Source organism: Centropristis striata, chromosome 1, assembly GCF_030273125.1.
Source record: "Centropristis striata isolate RG_2023a ecotype Rhode Island chromosome 1, C.striata_1.0, whole genome shotgun sequence".
In the NCBI taxonomy this organism is placed as follows: domain Eukaryota; kingdom Metazoa; phylum Chordata; class Actinopteri; order Perciformes; family Serranidae; genus Centropristis; species Centropristis striata.
Window position 1 is genome coordinate 20,123,402 of NC_081517.1, and position 16,954 is coordinate 20,140,355.

Here is a 16,954-nt window from a genome sequence, read left to right on the forward strand (position 1 = left end):
GTGCTCATCAGTTCTCACCGGAGTGTGTGGAACACAAGCCCCCGGCCGCTCACCGAAGAATAGCGGTCGTTAAATATTCATCCTCCGTTCCCGGTGGCACACTTTTCCTCTCTACTGACCGACCCCTGCTGCTCTGAGCCCCGCCAGAGGAGCAGCAGAGGTGGGGGACTATGAGAGTGATAAGAAAATGTAAACGGAATTTCTTTTAGTGTTTTTTTTGTGTGTGTATTTCCCCTATTTTTTCTACTGCTAGACCTTTAAGAGGATGGGGGAACGTGGCGACGGAGCTCCAGTGTGGGTGTGCCGGAGAAAAGGTAGGTTTTTCTGGGTGCACTTACTCCTCCTCCCTCCCTTTTCCCCTGTCCACACATAAACTGTTCCGTCTGCCCGTTTGTCTGCACACTTTGGTTAATCTACTTCATTCCTGCAAGATAAATGATTATCCTGGAGTTAGTCTACCAAACGTATCTATTTTCCTCTCATTACGAGACTATATTAAATCAAGAAAAACAATGCAAAAGCCTTAGGTAATTGCTTTGTGTTGTGCAAGCTTTAGATTGGCCTGTAAACTTACCTGATCCAACCAACTCCAAACTATTAGAAGTGCTGCAGGTGTAATGCTGGTCCACTAGATAGCAGCAGATTGCTGTATGTGTGTGTGTGTATGTGTAAAGTGTGTATGTGTGTGTATAGTGACAAAGATGGTCTACTGCTTCCCCTCAGGACCTGAATGCTTTTGATGAGCCTCATCAAGTCCACTTCTGTCATAAGTCTGCTTTTCTCTCCTGGGCATGTATCCCAGTTTCTCTGTGTTGTCTCTCCTCTACAAATTCTATCAAAAGATGGAGGACCACCTGCCAGCAGCGATTGCTTTGGGAAGAGGGAGACTGGCTGCTACTCAGAGCTTTTCACGTTTGATAGGGTCTTTTCATTATGCTTCAAAGGCAGATGTACGGTTGGAGACAAACCGTGGGAAATCCAGGAAAAAATACTCTTTCATCACGCTCTTCGTCTTTTTAATGCACATGTGCACCCACTCAAAGACATAACTGTGCATAAACACATTGCGCTGCACACTTGCACACACATACACTACATGTGCTCTTTGGTGGTTGGTAATGATCAGATAGACTTACACTCCAAGACCAAAAGATCAGGATCTGGCAACCCAACACCTATACCCTGTAACAGGACAGATCTGGCAATCCGACCCCTTCCCTCTGGAAGAGGAATAATTTGGTTGATGGCACTAATAATCACAGCCCTGTTACCGATCCTTCTCTGGCTCTATGTGTGTGTGTGTTTGAGAGAGTCATTCCTCTGTTATTGATACCCAGAGCAAAGACGTCATCTATCTACAATACAAGTGGGTGTTTCTCCTGCCTCTGCTTCTTCTCCTGCTGTTACGTATGTGGAAGTAGGTTGGTGGCTGCCTGCGTTGCTCATATAGATGCTGTTTAAATATAATATTTCTTAGAATGATTGTCTTCACTTACACAGTCTTACACTGTTACTCCAGTAAAGGAAGAAGAGTAGATTTATGATCAGAGAGCGTGAAGGTGAATGTACTTCTCTCATGCATAAGTGTGCTTGCAACACAGAAATTAGAGGTTATTGATTATTGGATATTTGTGGCATTGATGATACTGCTATTCATTCTTATATTTTGCCTCCCATGTCTGTCTGTCTGTCTGTCTCTGTCTCTCTCTTTCTCTCTACCTTTTGTATTATTTATGCCCCGCCCCCTCAGCTGCAGAGAGCTCTCGAGTTTCACCTGTAGAGCCAGATGACAAATTAAGACTCCTTCTACGACTCGCCACAAGGAACTCCTCAATTGCACTCAAACACATACACATATATACGCACTTACAAACGCACACACATACACACAAACCGGCAACCCATCTGCCCTTCTCTCTTTCTCCCTCACACACACAAACTTGCTCACGCATACACACTAACTGTCACACACTCTGAGGAGGGCAGTGTGAACAGAGTGCTGTGTTGAGTGAGTGAATGTGTTGTAGTGAGCAACAGAGGACGGACTACGTCAAAAGAAGAAGTTGAGTGTGACCTAAAGACTTTGTCCAGGAGTTTGTTTGTTTTTTTGGCTGCTGTATTCTTTTTTTTTTTTACCACTAAAGAAGACACAACCAGGATGCTACAAATTTGAAGACTGCAGAGATTCTGGCGATCACCACACTTCACCACACGCTCTTCTGTACTGTTTGTCATTGAATGTTGAGGTGACTATGATGGAAAGCTTTCTTGGTGAATGAGTGCGCTGCTAGAGTATGTGTTAGTTTTTACTTCATCCATACAAGAGAAAGGCTTGAAAATAGAAAGAGTAGAGCTGGAGTTACAGATGCAGGTTTTTTGTTTGTGCGGTTTTAATGTTTATCCAGTTTTACAGAAAGCAAATGCTGCAGGGATAAAACTGTGTGGAAATTAGTAAAAACCAACAGAAAAAATTGTTTTTGTAAGAGTTCACATTGAGCTTCACAATACAGTTAATGCTACAGTTTAATGAATTAACTAATTTTATAGAAGGTGTTTAGAAGTCTGGACCATTGAACCCCTTTGACCTTAAGTATGTAACAGAGCTTGAACTTGATGGGTGGAGATTTGAAGTTTCTTTATAGGAGGTTTATAACTATACAGGATTCAGAGCTCTCTCAGATTAGAGATTTATGATGCTTGAGACCCAGAGCAGGGTTTAATCAGGAGTTTGAGCGATGTCTTTGGTGGCAAGGTCAGCTTAATTATATGTAAAACAGTTTGTGGTGCTAAGACTGTAACACTTAATCATTTTAGTCAATACATTTTGAAAGTTAATGAATGGGATGTTGTTATGAAAACATTAATTTACCTAACCACTTGGCTTCATTGAGTCTATTCTAGAGTTTGTATCTAAAGATTGCTGACATTTAGCTGTACATCTTGGCAGGAGCCTTCATGGGGACCAGATTTGGGCAGTGTAAAACTGCTTTGGCCAGGTGGACCTGTCCTCACACAGAACCTGCATATGGTGCCAGTGCAAAGTCTACTAGGCATATCTAAACCAAAGAATCGTTAAAAGGTCAGACTCCTGATCATTTTCTCTTAACATATCACATTCATTTTTCTCAATTTCAATCTTAAAATCCAATGTGTCCTTCCATACAGTGTACTTGTAATATGTTTTTCATTTGTTTTTTGTTTCAAGGTTAAAAGAATTGCATCCTGAAGAGAGGGCATGGTGTGCTCCTAGCCACTTGTGAAAATGCCCAAGAAAGACGCTAAGAAGGACGCAAAGAAGGGTGGAAAACCTGAACCAGAGAAAAAAAAAGAGGAGGAAAAGAAAGGGAAGGATGACAAAAAGGGAGGAAAAGATGACAAGAAATCCAGCAAGGATGATAAGAAAGGTGGAAAGGATGATAAGAAAGGTGGGAAAGATGATAAGAAAGGAGGGAAGAAGGACCCACCCAAGGGTAAAGACGATGGAAAGAAAGGAAAAGACAAAGGGAAGGGTAAGAAAGTGGAGTCTGAGGAAGAGCTCCTAAGTGATGAGGAAGAAGAGGAAGAGTTCAGTGAAGATGAGGAGGATGATGAGGAGGAGGACTCAGAAGATGACAGGAGAGGGAAGGGGAGAGGAGGCAAGGGGGCCAAAGGAAAGAAAGGGGGCAAATCTAGACGTGGGGACTCAGACGAGGATGAGGAGGAGGATGAAGATGAAGACGAGGATGAAGAAGAGGAGGATTACGGCAAATCCAAAAAGAAATCTAAAGATGGATACCACCATAAAGGAGGGAAATCTGATGCTGATGCAAAGAAGAAGAAAAAAAAGAAAGATGAAACTCCGGCAATTCCAATAAAGGAAATCCCAAAGAAAGGTCTGAAGAACATGTCCAGGATGTTCATGAAGTTTTCTGGCTTTAAAAGGCGCAGGAACAGCAGGAAGAAGCTTAAAAGTACATCGAGATTGTTCCTTGGGTTGGGAAAGAGGAAGAACCGCCTTGCTAAGAAGAAACGCCGCAAGTCCATGCTGAAGAACACCTCTCGATTCATGATGAGGTTTAAGGCCAGCAAAAAGAAAAAAAAGGAGAAGGAGGCCAAGGAGAAAAATGGTGGGAAGAAACCAACCTATATGCTGCTACGTCTGGGAGGAGGAGGGAGTGAGAAGAAGGGGGGCTTCTTCAAAGGTTTATTTGGAAAAAAGAATGGTGACGGGCCTCCTGATGACTTCAAGAACAGGAGTGCGTTACTTGGTAAGGTTGCAGCAGCAACTAACTGGCTGACCAAACGCTTCCTGTCCACTAAAATGCGAGGAAATGCAGGACAGCATGGCTGGGGTAGAAATAGTGCACATAGCCGACAAGCCAGCTCCAGAGGTCGTCATCATGGTCACTACAATGATGGTTATGAGCATGGGGAGGAGGCTTATGGATATTCAGGACACCAGAAAGGTTATGGAGGCTATGATGATGGTTATGGCGGTTATGGGGATGAGGCAGCTGCAGGATATGGAAGCCAGGGTCAGTTTGGTTACTATGATAATGGGGCAGGGGGTGCAGATTATCAAGACCAAGGTTACTATGAGGAAGAAGGACTCTATGATCCAAATGCAGAATATTATGAAGGTGGTCTATATGATGATGGCATGGGGGGCTTCTATGACCCTTATTCCTCTCCCCAAGGCTACTACAACAACCAGGAAGCTGATTATTATGGTTATCAGCAACAACAGGTAATGGCAATGTGCGGTGACGAGGGTCTGGACTACTACGCACTAATGGGTGAGGATCATATGTATGGTGGAGAGGCAAATGGATTCCTTGACCCTCCGGCTCAGGGTTATTATGATGAAAACAGTCAAGGAGTTTATTATGGTGATGGACAAGGGGGGTACTATGATACCGGACAGGCCGGTCTTTATGAGGACCCTTATGCAGCAGCTATGGGGGGATTTCCACCAGACTATCAAGTTAGTTATAGTGATGCTGGCATGCCCTACCAAGACTACAGCTCCCAGCAGGCCATTGGATTCCCACCAGGAGGCCCGCAGGTCTCTGGTTTTGTAGGGCAAGGGATGGTACAGGATCAGGTACAGGGCCTGTATGGTGATCAGTATGCGGACCAGTTTGATCAGTATGGGGATGGTACTGGTGGAGTTGAGGGAGGGGAGATAACGTTTAGAGTTCCAAGACCTCAAGTGCGCCTTTTTGGGAAAGAGCGTCTAGATGTGCCCCTGCAACCTCCACCTACTTTGCCCCCTGATCCAGAATTTGAAGACATGTCTGATATCCAGTATGAAGACCAGATTCCTTATATACCAGGTCAACCTGGTGACATGATGTCAATGCAGCAGCAAATGGGAATGTCACCACAAACCATGTTGTCCCCTCACGAACAAATGATGATGCCCCCACAGATGATGTCTCCACAGCAACAAATGTTGTCACCACAGCAACAGATGATGTCACCACAGCAACAGATGATGTCACCACAGCAGCAAATGATGTCACCACAGCAACAGATGATGTTACAACAAGAACAGATGATGTTACAACAAGAACAGATGATGTTACAACAAGAACAGATGATGTCCCCACAACAACAGATGATGTTACAACAAGAACAGATGATGTTACAACAAGAACAGAGTATGCCCGCTCAAATGATGTTACCACAGCAGCAGATGATGACCCAGCAAATGATGTCATCGCAAGAGCAGATGTTGCCACAGCAGCATATGATGTCCCCACAAATGATTCCACCACAGGTAATTGTTGCTCTGTTGTGTCAGCGATAATCCTTATATTTAAGGCTAGAGGGTAACTTTGTAGACTTTCAACCAGGTTCCTACATATAATGTGTGATGAACATGTGAAAATGTGAAAAAATTCTCACTTGATTCTATAGAGTACACCTCTACTGCCCTTCTAAGCAACCAGTTTGAGTTAAACAGCCTGCAGTTCCTTGCTTGTTTTAAAGCACCTCTAACAACTAAGAAAATCTTTCGTAACATTGTTAGCTTTTAGGTTGTGAAATCTAAATATATAGCACAAGACAATGAGTGAATAAAAAACACTTTTAAGGAACATTAAAGAAGAATGTTTATGGCTACTCTTGCATATTAGTATTGTTAAAATCATGAAAATCTCCTTATTAGTCTCATTGAATTCTTGCAATCAGCATCTAAAGGTAAATTATCTCTTTTTCCCAACCATTTATCGAGAACAAGTGAAATATTACTACATGGCTTGTCACAAACAAAATTTTCAAGAATCACAGTTGTGGTGCAATTCCTGCTCGCAATGGATATTTCTTTTGACATAACACCACTGAGATACAGTTCTCAAATAGGCTAGTCAACTACTAAGTAAGTCTTTCTCTAAAAATGCTAATGTTCATGACCAACAAAATAATTAACAGTTGATTGATTTAAGTGATGGTATTGGTCAAACAGACCCTGTGCTTCTTGTCCTCATCAGAATTTTGCGGACACAAGGTTCTATGTTGGGGTGAAAACAATGATATGTATTCTTGATATGTGTCAGTTTACAGACTTTTTTTTTTTTTTACATTAGGTGGATGTTGTATTCTATTTGGAATACCATACAGTTTGATACAAATGTGATGCCCCATTAGTTTTTTCCAATCTTTATTTTTTGTTGTGTTTTCCAGCAACAAATGATGATGGACCCAATGATGATGTCACAGCAACAGGGTTATGGCCCAGTGATTCCTACTCCAACTGCCATGATCATTAAGCAAGCAAATATGTCCCCACTTCCTGCTCGGCGCATGCACTCTCCCACTCCATCCCGCCGTTCCGTCATCATGCCCTCCCCACAGATGCAGCGCCACCCCTCTGCCATGGCTTCCCCGGTTCCTTCTCAGATGCTTCCTCAGAGACGCAGCCCCTCCCCACAACCTTCCATTAGAAGTGGGTTTATCAATGCCCAAAGACCCCCCTCTGTTATCTCAAGACGTATGTCACCTCATTCCTCCCCCATGGCCTCTCCCCGTGCTCGTCAGAGAATGCCACCTCAGAGATCACCGTCTCCCCTGGCTCGAGGACCCTCACCCCCTCACTCCCCCCGGGCCTCCATGATGCGGCGAAGTCCTCCACCCTCACCAAGAGCATCCATGAGAAGACGTTCTCCACCTCCCTCTCCCCGGGCCTCAATGAGAAGACGAAGTCCTCCAGCCTCACCCACTCCAGCCCGCAGCCCATTTGGAGGGAGGAAGATGCACGGTCCACCCTCCCCTGCTCGTTCCCCGGGGCATGCATCTCCACCTCACTCTCCACAGCTCAGTAGAAGACCATCTCCCTCTCCCCCTCCATCTCGTCGCAGTTTGTCCCCTATAGGGCCTCGACCCGGTCCAGGATCTCCCACCCTCTCTCGTCGCTCAACTCGGCTGCTACGGGACCCCACACCATTGGCACGGCCTAGGATGGGGGGTAATGTTCCCTTAGGTACTGTCAGGCCCTCACCCATGGGTCTCCGAGGGCGTCCAGTGCCCCCACCCACCCAGAATGTGCGTCCATTCCGTTCCTCAATACGAAGCAATAGGTCTTCTGTTCTCACAGTGGACTCCTCTCTCCTCTCTTCCCCCTTTCATTCTCCTCACATGGTCCACCGTGCTCCCTTGGGGAGGAGAGAATCTGGTCGATTTCCTCCTCGCCCTGTGGCTCGAGGACGGCCCTTTATGGCCCAGAATTCTATAAGAAGGATGCCTCCGGTCTCTCCACAGCTCTCCCTTAAACACATGCCACATCCTGCATCACCTCACTTTGCCCCAGAAATGGTAGACACAGGTGAGATGGTTTATGATTATGCAGAACCTTATGTTCCCTTATCACCTAATCTTTCTGGTGCAATGCAAAACCAGATGATTCGGGATGCGTCCTATGCCACTTCACTGCAACCTGTGGCCCCTTCATCCCTCATGCTCTCTCGGGCTCTGCAGAATCAAGCTATACAAGATGCATCATATGCTTCACCTTTACAAAGGCCAATGTCCCCATATGAGCAGCCAATGGCCCCTTCGTCCCCCATGCTCTCTCGGGCTCTGCAGAATCAAGCTATACAAGATGCATCATATGCTTCACCTTTACAAAGGCCAATGTCCCAATATGAGCAGCCTATGGCCCCTTCGTCCCCCATGCTGTCTCGAGCTTTGCAGAATCAAGCTATACAAGATGCATCTTATGCTTCTCCTTTACAAAGGCCAATGTCCCCATATGAGCAGCCTATGGCCCCTTCGTCCCCCATGCTGTCTCGAGCTTTGCAGAATCAAGCTATACAAGATGCATCTTATGCTTCTCCTTTACAAAGGCCAATGTCCCCATATGAGCAGCCTATGGCCCCTTCGTCCCCCATGCTGTCTCGAGCTTTGCAGAATCAAGCTATACAAGATGCATCTTATGCTTCTCCTTTACAAAGGCCAATGTCTCCTTATGAGCAGCCTATGGCCCCTTCATCCCCCATGCTGTCTCGAGCTTTGCAGAATCAAGCTATACAGGGTGCATCTTATGCTTCTCCTTTACAAAGACCAATGTCCCCTTATGAACAGCCTATGCCCCCTTCTTCCCCAATGTTGTCTGGAGCTCTGCAAAACCAGGCATTAAGAGATGCCTCCTACGTGTCGCCTCTGCAAAGACCTCAATCCCCATATGCCGCATCTGTACCTGCATCTCCAATGCTCTCTGGAGCCATGAGACATGGTCAGGCACTGAGAGGTGTGGCTTCTTATCAGACTCCACAGCTCCGTTCACCATATGGACCAACTGTTGTTACTCCTTATGATTATATCTCTGAGCCTGGCCCATCACCAATGCTTCATGATGCCTTGCAGAACCGGTCTAATTTACAGAATGTCTCGTCTTTAAGATCCCCTATGATGCAACGCCGTAACCCTTATGCACCAGCTGGGCCTCAGCTCCATAATGCCCTTCAACAGAACCCAAACCTCCGTCAAGCAAATTATCAGACACCTATGCAACTCAGACGGTCCCCATACGGCCCCCAACCACCCTCTTCACCAATGTTAGGAAGTGCCCTGCAAAACCGACAGTTGATGCAGGCATCGTACAGGCTGCCAGATGGAACCTTGATGTCACCATATGCAACTACACCTTCCTCGCCATTGCTTGGCAATGCCTTGCAAAACCAACAACTTCGTGGAGCCTCATACACCTTGCCTGATGGATCAGTTATTAGGGTAGGTATAAAAGGAAAGTCAGAATAACTATGCACTATGTGGAGTACATTTGACTACACATGGAAAAACAATTGTTTTATCACAGATATACTCTGTATCCCCCACCTCCCATCCACCCAGGACCCACGTATCCCCCAGAAGCCCATGTCTCCTAACCTTTCCAGAGCTCTTCAGAACCAGAATGTCAGGGGTGCTTCATATACTCTCCCTGATGGCACTATTATAGACCCAAGACAGCAAGTAAGCCATGACTCATGATCCTATTTATTTAATTTACTATTTATTGTTGTAATCCATTCATCTCTCTCCCTACTTTTCTAAACTAAATGTACTAGTTAAAGCTGAAGTTGTTGTTGTTGATGTTAGTTGTTCTTCTGTCATTCAGCAATCCATTTCCCCAAACTTGGCGAAGGCCCTAAGCAACCCAGCTCTGCGTGAAGCTTCCTATTCTCTCCCTGATGGAACAATTGTGATTGACCCCAAGAAACAGAAGTCCCCAAACCTTGCAGCAGCACTTCAGAACCCTTACCTAAAAAGTGCATCTTACACATTACCCGATGGTACAATCATCATTGATCCACGGAAGCCAGTCTCTCCAAACCTCTCCAACGCCCTTCAAAACTCTGCCCTACGGGAAGCCTCCTTCAAACTACCAGAAGGGGTTCATGACCCCAATATACCAATGTCACCAAACCTGGCTCAGGTAAGCTATGGGTCCAGACATATTGATGTAGATCTTGTTACCAATATGCTGCTGCAATTCTATTGATGATTGATTGAATTACTCTTGTTTAACTTCAGTCTTACCTAAACTGAAACCATCTGTTGTAATACTTAGGCCCTCAGTAACCCAGCCTTGAAGAGTGCTTCTTACACCCTCCCAGATGGAACTATTATAGTGGACCCAAGGAAACCAAAGAGCCCCAACCTGGCGGCTGCCCTGCAGAATCCCTATCTAAAGGGTGTTTCCCTCACCCTGCCGGATGGAACCATCATTATTGACCCACGGAAACCACTTACCCCTGACCTGTCTAAAGTGTGTACCTGTTAGATTTACCTTAATGTAACTTTGCAGCAGCACCTTTTTGTTTTATTGACTTTTTTCACTTACCCAGTTACTGAAACTTTTAGTGCATTTTAGTCATTATAGACTTTGGAATTCTACATTAAATGACAATAATTTGAACTATATAGCAAATTGCATTTATATCCCTTGAATTGTGTGTGTGTGTGTGTGTGTGTGTTAACCTGGTGTGTTGCTCTGCAGGCTCTTCTGAATGAGAACCTTCGTAGTGCATCATACCGTCTCCCTGATGGCTCCCTGGTTATCCCTGGCCAGAAGCCCAACCTCGGATCTGCTCTGAGGAGAAACCAGGCACTTCGGTCTGCAGAGCTCTATCATCTAACAGATAGTTCTGTACTGTCGGGCCGACCCAAACCTACCACTCCCAACCTTGCCTCTGCACTGCGGAATGAGGAACTCCGTTCTGGCAATTTCAGGTAGGGACCTATACTATATATGGAAACTAGGAGAGAAAATGACCTGACAGGCTTAGAAATCAAGCTGAAAGCTAGGCATTTACTTTTTACCATTAATTCAATTCAATATTTGCCCTCCAATAACTATTGGACAAGAATAGCTTAACGAGGAACTAAAAGTCCTCTCTTGCATTCCTGTTGACATTTCTACTGCATCTGAAGAGCCTTGAAGATTAGGCCAATAAGACCAATGGTGGATTTTATGTTCCTTGTTTTAACCTTACTCTGTTCTCTCATCACAGCTCTCTACCTCTCATTAACACCCTGCCTGTCTCTACCGCAGTTCCTTCTGTCCCTTGTTCACTCATGCCCTCAGGTCATTCACACTTTCTCAGTCCATCTTTTTTCTTTTTAACTGGTTGGGACAGCTAAGTCTAATGTTTTTAACATCAGTGAATAACATGTTCATTCCTCATCCTAATATCAGTACTACAGTTTTAAGACTCTTTGTTTTAAGAATGAGGAAGTATTCAAATGGTACACACATTCCCTTGGAGTTTCTGTATCATCATAAAGTACATTGTATAGGAACCAAATCCCTGGTTTTATTGATTTCTTATTATCACTCCTTTGAAAGGTTCTTGGTCCCCTGGGAATGTTCCTACATTGGGACACTCTAAGTAGAAAATCGGCAAAAATATAACAAAACAAAACAGTTTCAATGTCATATTTTTACAACATCTTTTTAATTGAAGAGAAATCTTCCTTGTTTCACAGGCTGCCGGATGGCTCTATTCTCACACGTCAGTTCCAGATCCCAAAGCTGACTGATGCCGTCCAAAACCAGCAGCTTCGCTATGCTTCATACAGGGTGCCAACAGGCCTGCAGGGTGAGGATAATCGCTATGCTGTGGTTCCACCCTATGGGCCACGCTCAGGACACTGGGCCAGGAATGCCCGAGGAGGAGGGGAAGGAGGGGAAGACATTTGGGCTGCTGAGAGGGTTTTACCACATGGAACAGTCCAGAATTTGTCAAAGTGGTCCATGTACAGAGAAGATGGGGTGTTAGAAGGATATTCACCCTCACCCCGACTTGTGGACGGACTGCCTAAGGACATGGACTGGACCCCTGACAGAGTCAAAGTACCTGGTCAAAGCTGGTATGACAAGGTAGCTACATTTATAAAGTCATGTGTTTATTCATATGCATCTGTATCTGTAAAGGCAGCACTTACTCATTTTTTTTTTCATTTTAATTTTCATTTTTTTAATGACAGTGGATAGATAATCACTTGTGACAGGAATGATGAGATGTCAACATTGTTCTAGCAATAAGTGTGAAGCATACCACACAGAAGCTGGATTACAAAAAAAAATAAAAATCTGCATGTTGTTTATCAACTCTGCATGAACTGACAATGAACCAACAATATCCCCCAAGCTTTGACAATGCATGCCAATGTTGGACTAATTACCTACCATGTATGTGTGTGCACAGATCTACTCTATCCTAAGCATGCCCACCACAAGCCACAGGGTGAAACGCTGGGCCGAGGGAATGGAGGACATGACACAGCTGCCGTGAGCACAATCCAGTATTAACAAACACCCTCACAGTCGTTTGTGTCACACGCTTCCAAACATTTTGTTGCTCCAGCGTAGAGCGGCACAGCTCATTTCAATGCATATCCTTTTCGGTTCCTTCAAGCAACTATTTACTCTCTGTGTGTGTGTGTGTGTGTGTGTATGCCTGTAGGCTTGAAAATCCTTCAAAATTTGTGGGGTTCAGAAAGAAATCCCCAGTATTAAGTATGTTAAGTATTTTATTAAAATGCAACATCCAAATATATCTCTTCACATCCTGAGGAATCCTCTGCATTAGATAGTGTATCATTCCAACAGCAGTTTGAAAGACATTATTCCTTAATTATTTCCTGACATGCTACCTAGTAAAAACTCTCTCTGATGTCTGATTTTGACATCTTGAATGTCATTGAAAAGCAATTAATATTGGATGTCAAAGTGGGTGTGGGGATCCTGCTGCAGTGTGACAATATGTGCTCTGCACGTGTGTTTAATTTAGTCTGTGTTTAATTTCAGTGAACTGAATGAGACCACAGTTCTGATGAACCTGAAGAAGCGATACGACCAGGAACTTGTATATGTATGCTCCATTCCTAATTATGCAAATTAGAAAACTAATATCATCAAATGTCATGGTCATCCACTCATCCGCTCTCTTTCCTGTCCTTTCTATCTCTTTTTTACTTCCACACAGACCTACATAGGCAGCATCCTCGTGTCTGTGAATCCCTACAAGTTGCTTAACATTTACGGCACAGACATGGTGCTCCAGTACGGGGGCCGCGGCCTGACTGACAACCCTCCGTAAGACCTGGGAGTGTCTGTGTGTGTGTGTATATGTATGTGTGTTTTTGTGTGTGTGTGTGTGTGTGTGTGTGTGTGTGTGTGTGTCTGTGTGTCAGTGTGTGTGTTGGACCTGAGAAATTAACCCATGAGGTTTTGTTTTCAGTCTGGTTTGTCTTTTGTTGAGCAGGAAATCTCAAAATTTTGTTAAAAAATGTAATGAAAAGTTAGGTCACTGGCCATAGAGGAAGTTATTTGTTTTTGATTAAGACGGTATGAACATCGCAAGATACGCCATTATTTTATAAATACTTTCATGGCTTTTTCAGTTGAATATGGCACATCTATCCCATGGTTGCAGATGTGTAAATTTCAACAAATTCAGATCTAAATGCTGTTAGAAAAGATCTGACATTTTCTCTTATTAAAATAGCTAATTCGGATGATTGTGCAACCTTGGGGTAAGACCTGTGAGTGCTCTCAAATACATCAGCAAAACTCTCCAACCTTTAACTGTAACCTTGTGTGTTGTGTGTTCCCAAGTGTGATTGTACTGTTGTATTACATCTGTCTACATGTGTCGTAAACTGTGCTCTGAGATACAGTATAGTGGTAAATAGAGGTGTAAATGCCAGCACTCTCAGGTGTTAGTAAGAGGCTCCTATTACACTGCTGTTGGTTGGTTGCCAGGGGAGAGTTTGGTTATGGATTTCACTACCACTTCACATCACACACACACACACACACACACATTCTTGTACTTCTATCTTTGTGAGGGCCCTCATTGTAATAGTGAATTCCCTTGCAAGGTTATAATAGTTTTGAATTTTGTTGTGATTTTTGTTTTCAAATCCAGTTAGTTTTAATTAGTTTTTAGAGTGAGTTTGCTAGTTTTAGTTTAGTATTTATTTTTTTGAAATGCTTTAGTTTTAGTTTAGATTTTATTCGTTTATTTTTTTTGTAATGGGGTATTTGTTGGGTGGGATCATCCATCTTCATTATGTATGAAAAAAGTTGACAAAGACGAAAACAAAGGACATTTTCACCATCATTTTAGTTTTGTAACCGCACAATACAGTTTCAGTTTATTATCATTATCATGTAACCTTAACCCTTAAAACAAAGTCTGAAATCTCAAAAAAGCCTATAAAGAAGTGAGGACAGGCCAAAATGTCCTCACTTTGCAAAAATGTCCTCACTCTGTTGGTTAAAAACGTGTTCTGGTCCTCTCTATGTAGGAAGTACAAGAACACTCACTCACTCACAGCTACATTCAAACAGCAAATGAGCATGCAAATGTGTTCTTCCCCTAAACAATATTTTGTTGTGTTGCAGTCATCTTTTTGCCATTGCTAATATCTCATATACCACCATGATGGATGCCAAAAAGGACCAGTGTATTGTTATCAGGTATGAAAAGCTGTTACTGTCACAGGCATTTGTCAACAATGTGTAACAACCTCTTTATGAGTACTAAAGAAAAAGAAGTGCTGCAAAACACTCAGGTAACAGTTTTTTTGTTATTACAGCGGAGAAAGCGGGTCAGGGAAGACTGAAGCTACTAAACTGATCCTGCGTTACTTGACAGCCATACATCACAAATGCAACGTCACACAACAGGTAGATATATACAGTACAGTGATCAGTATACTGCTGTAACCCTATACAGTATATAATATACTTTACTATATCAGTGCATGCAATCTAACAAATACAGTCCATACTGTGATGATTCAAGCTAACACTGTTATTGTTTTACTTTTCTTCCCTTCATCTTGTCCATCTCCTATCAGATAGAGGTAAAGTGTTCCTCTGCTTGCTAAACCTTCATGATCACCAACATCCTTATTGAATTTAGCCATGGTCACATTTCTGTCTGTAATGATTGGTCAGATCCTGGAGGCCACGCCCCTGTTGGAGTCTTTTGGAAATGCCAAAACAGTGCGCAATGACAACTCTTCACGCTTTGGCAAATACACGCAGATCTACATGGAGGAGTGAGTAGTAATGACTTCCACCATTGTGTTCAAGAACTTAATAAGAATCACTAACAGTTTTAAGTGTTCAGGGCTTTTAAGTCAAGAAAAGGAGAGAATCCAGATGATCTAGAAACAAGAAATTTCCACAGATTAAGATAATCAGACTCCAGCTGTAGTAACTATGAGCCATGGCTTAGAATTCAGCAATATTAGTACAGATTGGCTGTAATTTCTCTGGGATATACGCGAGCACTTGCAAAGCTTACAAACAGCCTGTATGTGAGCTCAACTTTGAATAAGCTTCTGGTCACCCATGTCTACACACATACACACACAAACACACACACACGCGCTGTGGGCTTAGTGGAGAATATGCTAACATGTTAGATGAGTAGTTGATCTTCTGTTAGAAAAGATCCAAGCACATTAGACATGCATGACCTGTTACTTAACTCAGACTTACTCTGTGTGTGTGTGTGTGTGTGTGTGTGTGTGTGTGTGTGTGTGTGTGTGTGTGCATGTCTTTTTACCTGCCTGTGTGTCATTTAAAGGGGTGTAATCAGCGGTGCCATAACGTCTCAGTACCTGTTGGAGAAATCCCGCATTGTCTTTCAGGTGAAAAACAGACACATTGACTCAAACACACACACACACAAACACACACACACACACACACACACACACACACACACTCAGTAGATCAGGTGGAATCTTCTTACCAGTGAGTCATTGTGAGAAAGAGGAGATTGCAGAGGAAGACAGCATGAGAGGTGTCGAACATGTCGCACTCTATCGTTACACAGTCCAGCCTGTTCATCAGTCATTCATCCATCCCACCATTTGTCTTTTCTACAGCATTACGTCAAGTTCAATAAATCTACCACTGCATGTCTAAACTGTAGAGCTTTTCTTTTCTTTTTTTTAACAATATTTTTATTAGTTTTCAAGTTTTACAATAAAATTAAAACAAACAAAAGTAAATGATAACATACATAAAGAATGCAGAGCAGAACCCAAACCTTCATACACACACCCATTCACACCAGGTAACTGTAGAGCTTTTCTAATTGCAATTGTGTAAGTGCATATGTGTGCAAGTGATAGTTGTTTATGTCATCTTGCCAGATGTGTCTGTGCGTGTGTGTGTGTGTGTGTGTGTGTGTGTGTGTGTGTTCATCCACAGGCCAAATCCGAGAGGAACTATCACATCTTCTATGAGATGCTGGCAGGTCTTCCTCCTCATGAGAAGCACTTACTGTATCTGCAGGAAGCTGAGACTTACTACTATCTGAATCAGGTGCTCAGAGAAATATGAAACACACATATCCACAGCACAGATAAGGAGTGGTCACTGTAATCAATTCCACAGTCACATTAACAAATGAGATGTCAATTTTCTGAAAATGTCACATTTATTCTACAAAGTGATTAATGGCACAAACATAAAACTCATTGTGGTACCCGAATACAGAGTAAAGGACCTTTGCAGATTCGTTTTATGTGCGATATATTGAGTGATGAATGTAATTTGCTGTTTTCTGTCCAAAGTGAATATATAATTCGTGTCCTTTAGTGATTGATGTCAGGATTTTTGTTTTGCCCTTCGGCAGTGCTCATGGCACCTTAAGCAAAGCAACGTGTAGATATATGACCCCTCGTAATATGTTGTGTCTGTAATTTGTGAACAGTCGAACCAGAGAGGAAGTTTACCTTCTCAGATTGTTTTCCTTTGAGTAATTTTCGAAGGCACGAGAAGCTAAAAACTGTATGACATTTCACATTAGGGAAAGACTGGAAAATTGTGTAACTACTAAATGGATTACCATGAAATTTTGTGAACAAACAACTTTTCCTGTGGTGAGGTTGACAGTGAGTTTTTATTTTAAAATGTCTCTTGGACTATTGGATGCATTGCCAT

At 43.1% G+C, this 16,954-nt stretch overlaps 1 protein-coding gene and 1 long non-coding RNA gene across 2 annotated transcripts in view; both read left to right on the top strand.

Annotated features, from left to right (window-relative positions):
• Window positions 1-167: 167 nt before the first annotated feature.
• Window positions 168-3,546, top strand: LOC131972331 (uncharacterized). The gene is made up of 4 exons (XR_009394457.1): window positions 168-314; window positions 1,751-2,246; window positions 2,948-3,079; window positions 3,206-3,546. It is a non-coding gene; the product is annotated as an uncharacterized LOC131972331 (long non-coding RNA).
• Window positions 3,547-3,761: 215 nt separating this feature from the next.
• myo15ab (myosin XVAb) overlaps window positions 3,762-16,954 on the top strand; it is a 70,657-nt gene continuing 57,464 nt past the window's right edge. Inside the window, exons 1-16 of the mRNA XM_059334140.1 lie at window positions 3,762-5,761; window positions 6,667-9,210; window positions 9,331-9,450; window positions 9,596-9,913; window positions 10,049-10,246; window positions 10,478-10,710; window positions 11,467-11,860; window positions 12,189-12,271; window positions 12,791-12,854; window positions 12,969-13,078; window positions 14,393-14,467; window positions 14,587-14,677; window positions 14,851-14,856; window positions 14,951-15,054; window positions 15,588-15,651; window positions 16,220-16,333. Of these exons, the coding sequence (XP_059190123.1) occupies window positions 3,884-5,761; window positions 6,667-9,210; window positions 9,331-9,450; window positions 9,596-9,913; window positions 10,049-10,246; window positions 10,478-10,710; window positions 11,467-11,860; window positions 12,189-12,271; window positions 12,791-12,854; window positions 12,969-13,078; window positions 14,393-14,467; window positions 14,587-14,677; window positions 14,851-14,856; window positions 14,951-15,054; window positions 15,588-15,651; window positions 16,220-16,333 (6,396 nt within the window). The 5' untranslated portion in view covers window positions 3,762-3,883. The remainder of the gene's footprint in view (window positions 5,762-6,666; window positions 9,211-9,330; window positions 9,451-9,595; window positions 9,914-10,048; window positions 10,247-10,477; window positions 10,711-11,466; window positions 11,861-12,188; window positions 12,272-12,790; window positions 12,855-12,968; window positions 13,079-14,392; window positions 14,468-14,586; window positions 14,678-14,850; window positions 14,857-14,950; window positions 15,055-15,587; window positions 15,652-16,219; window positions 16,334-16,954) is intronic.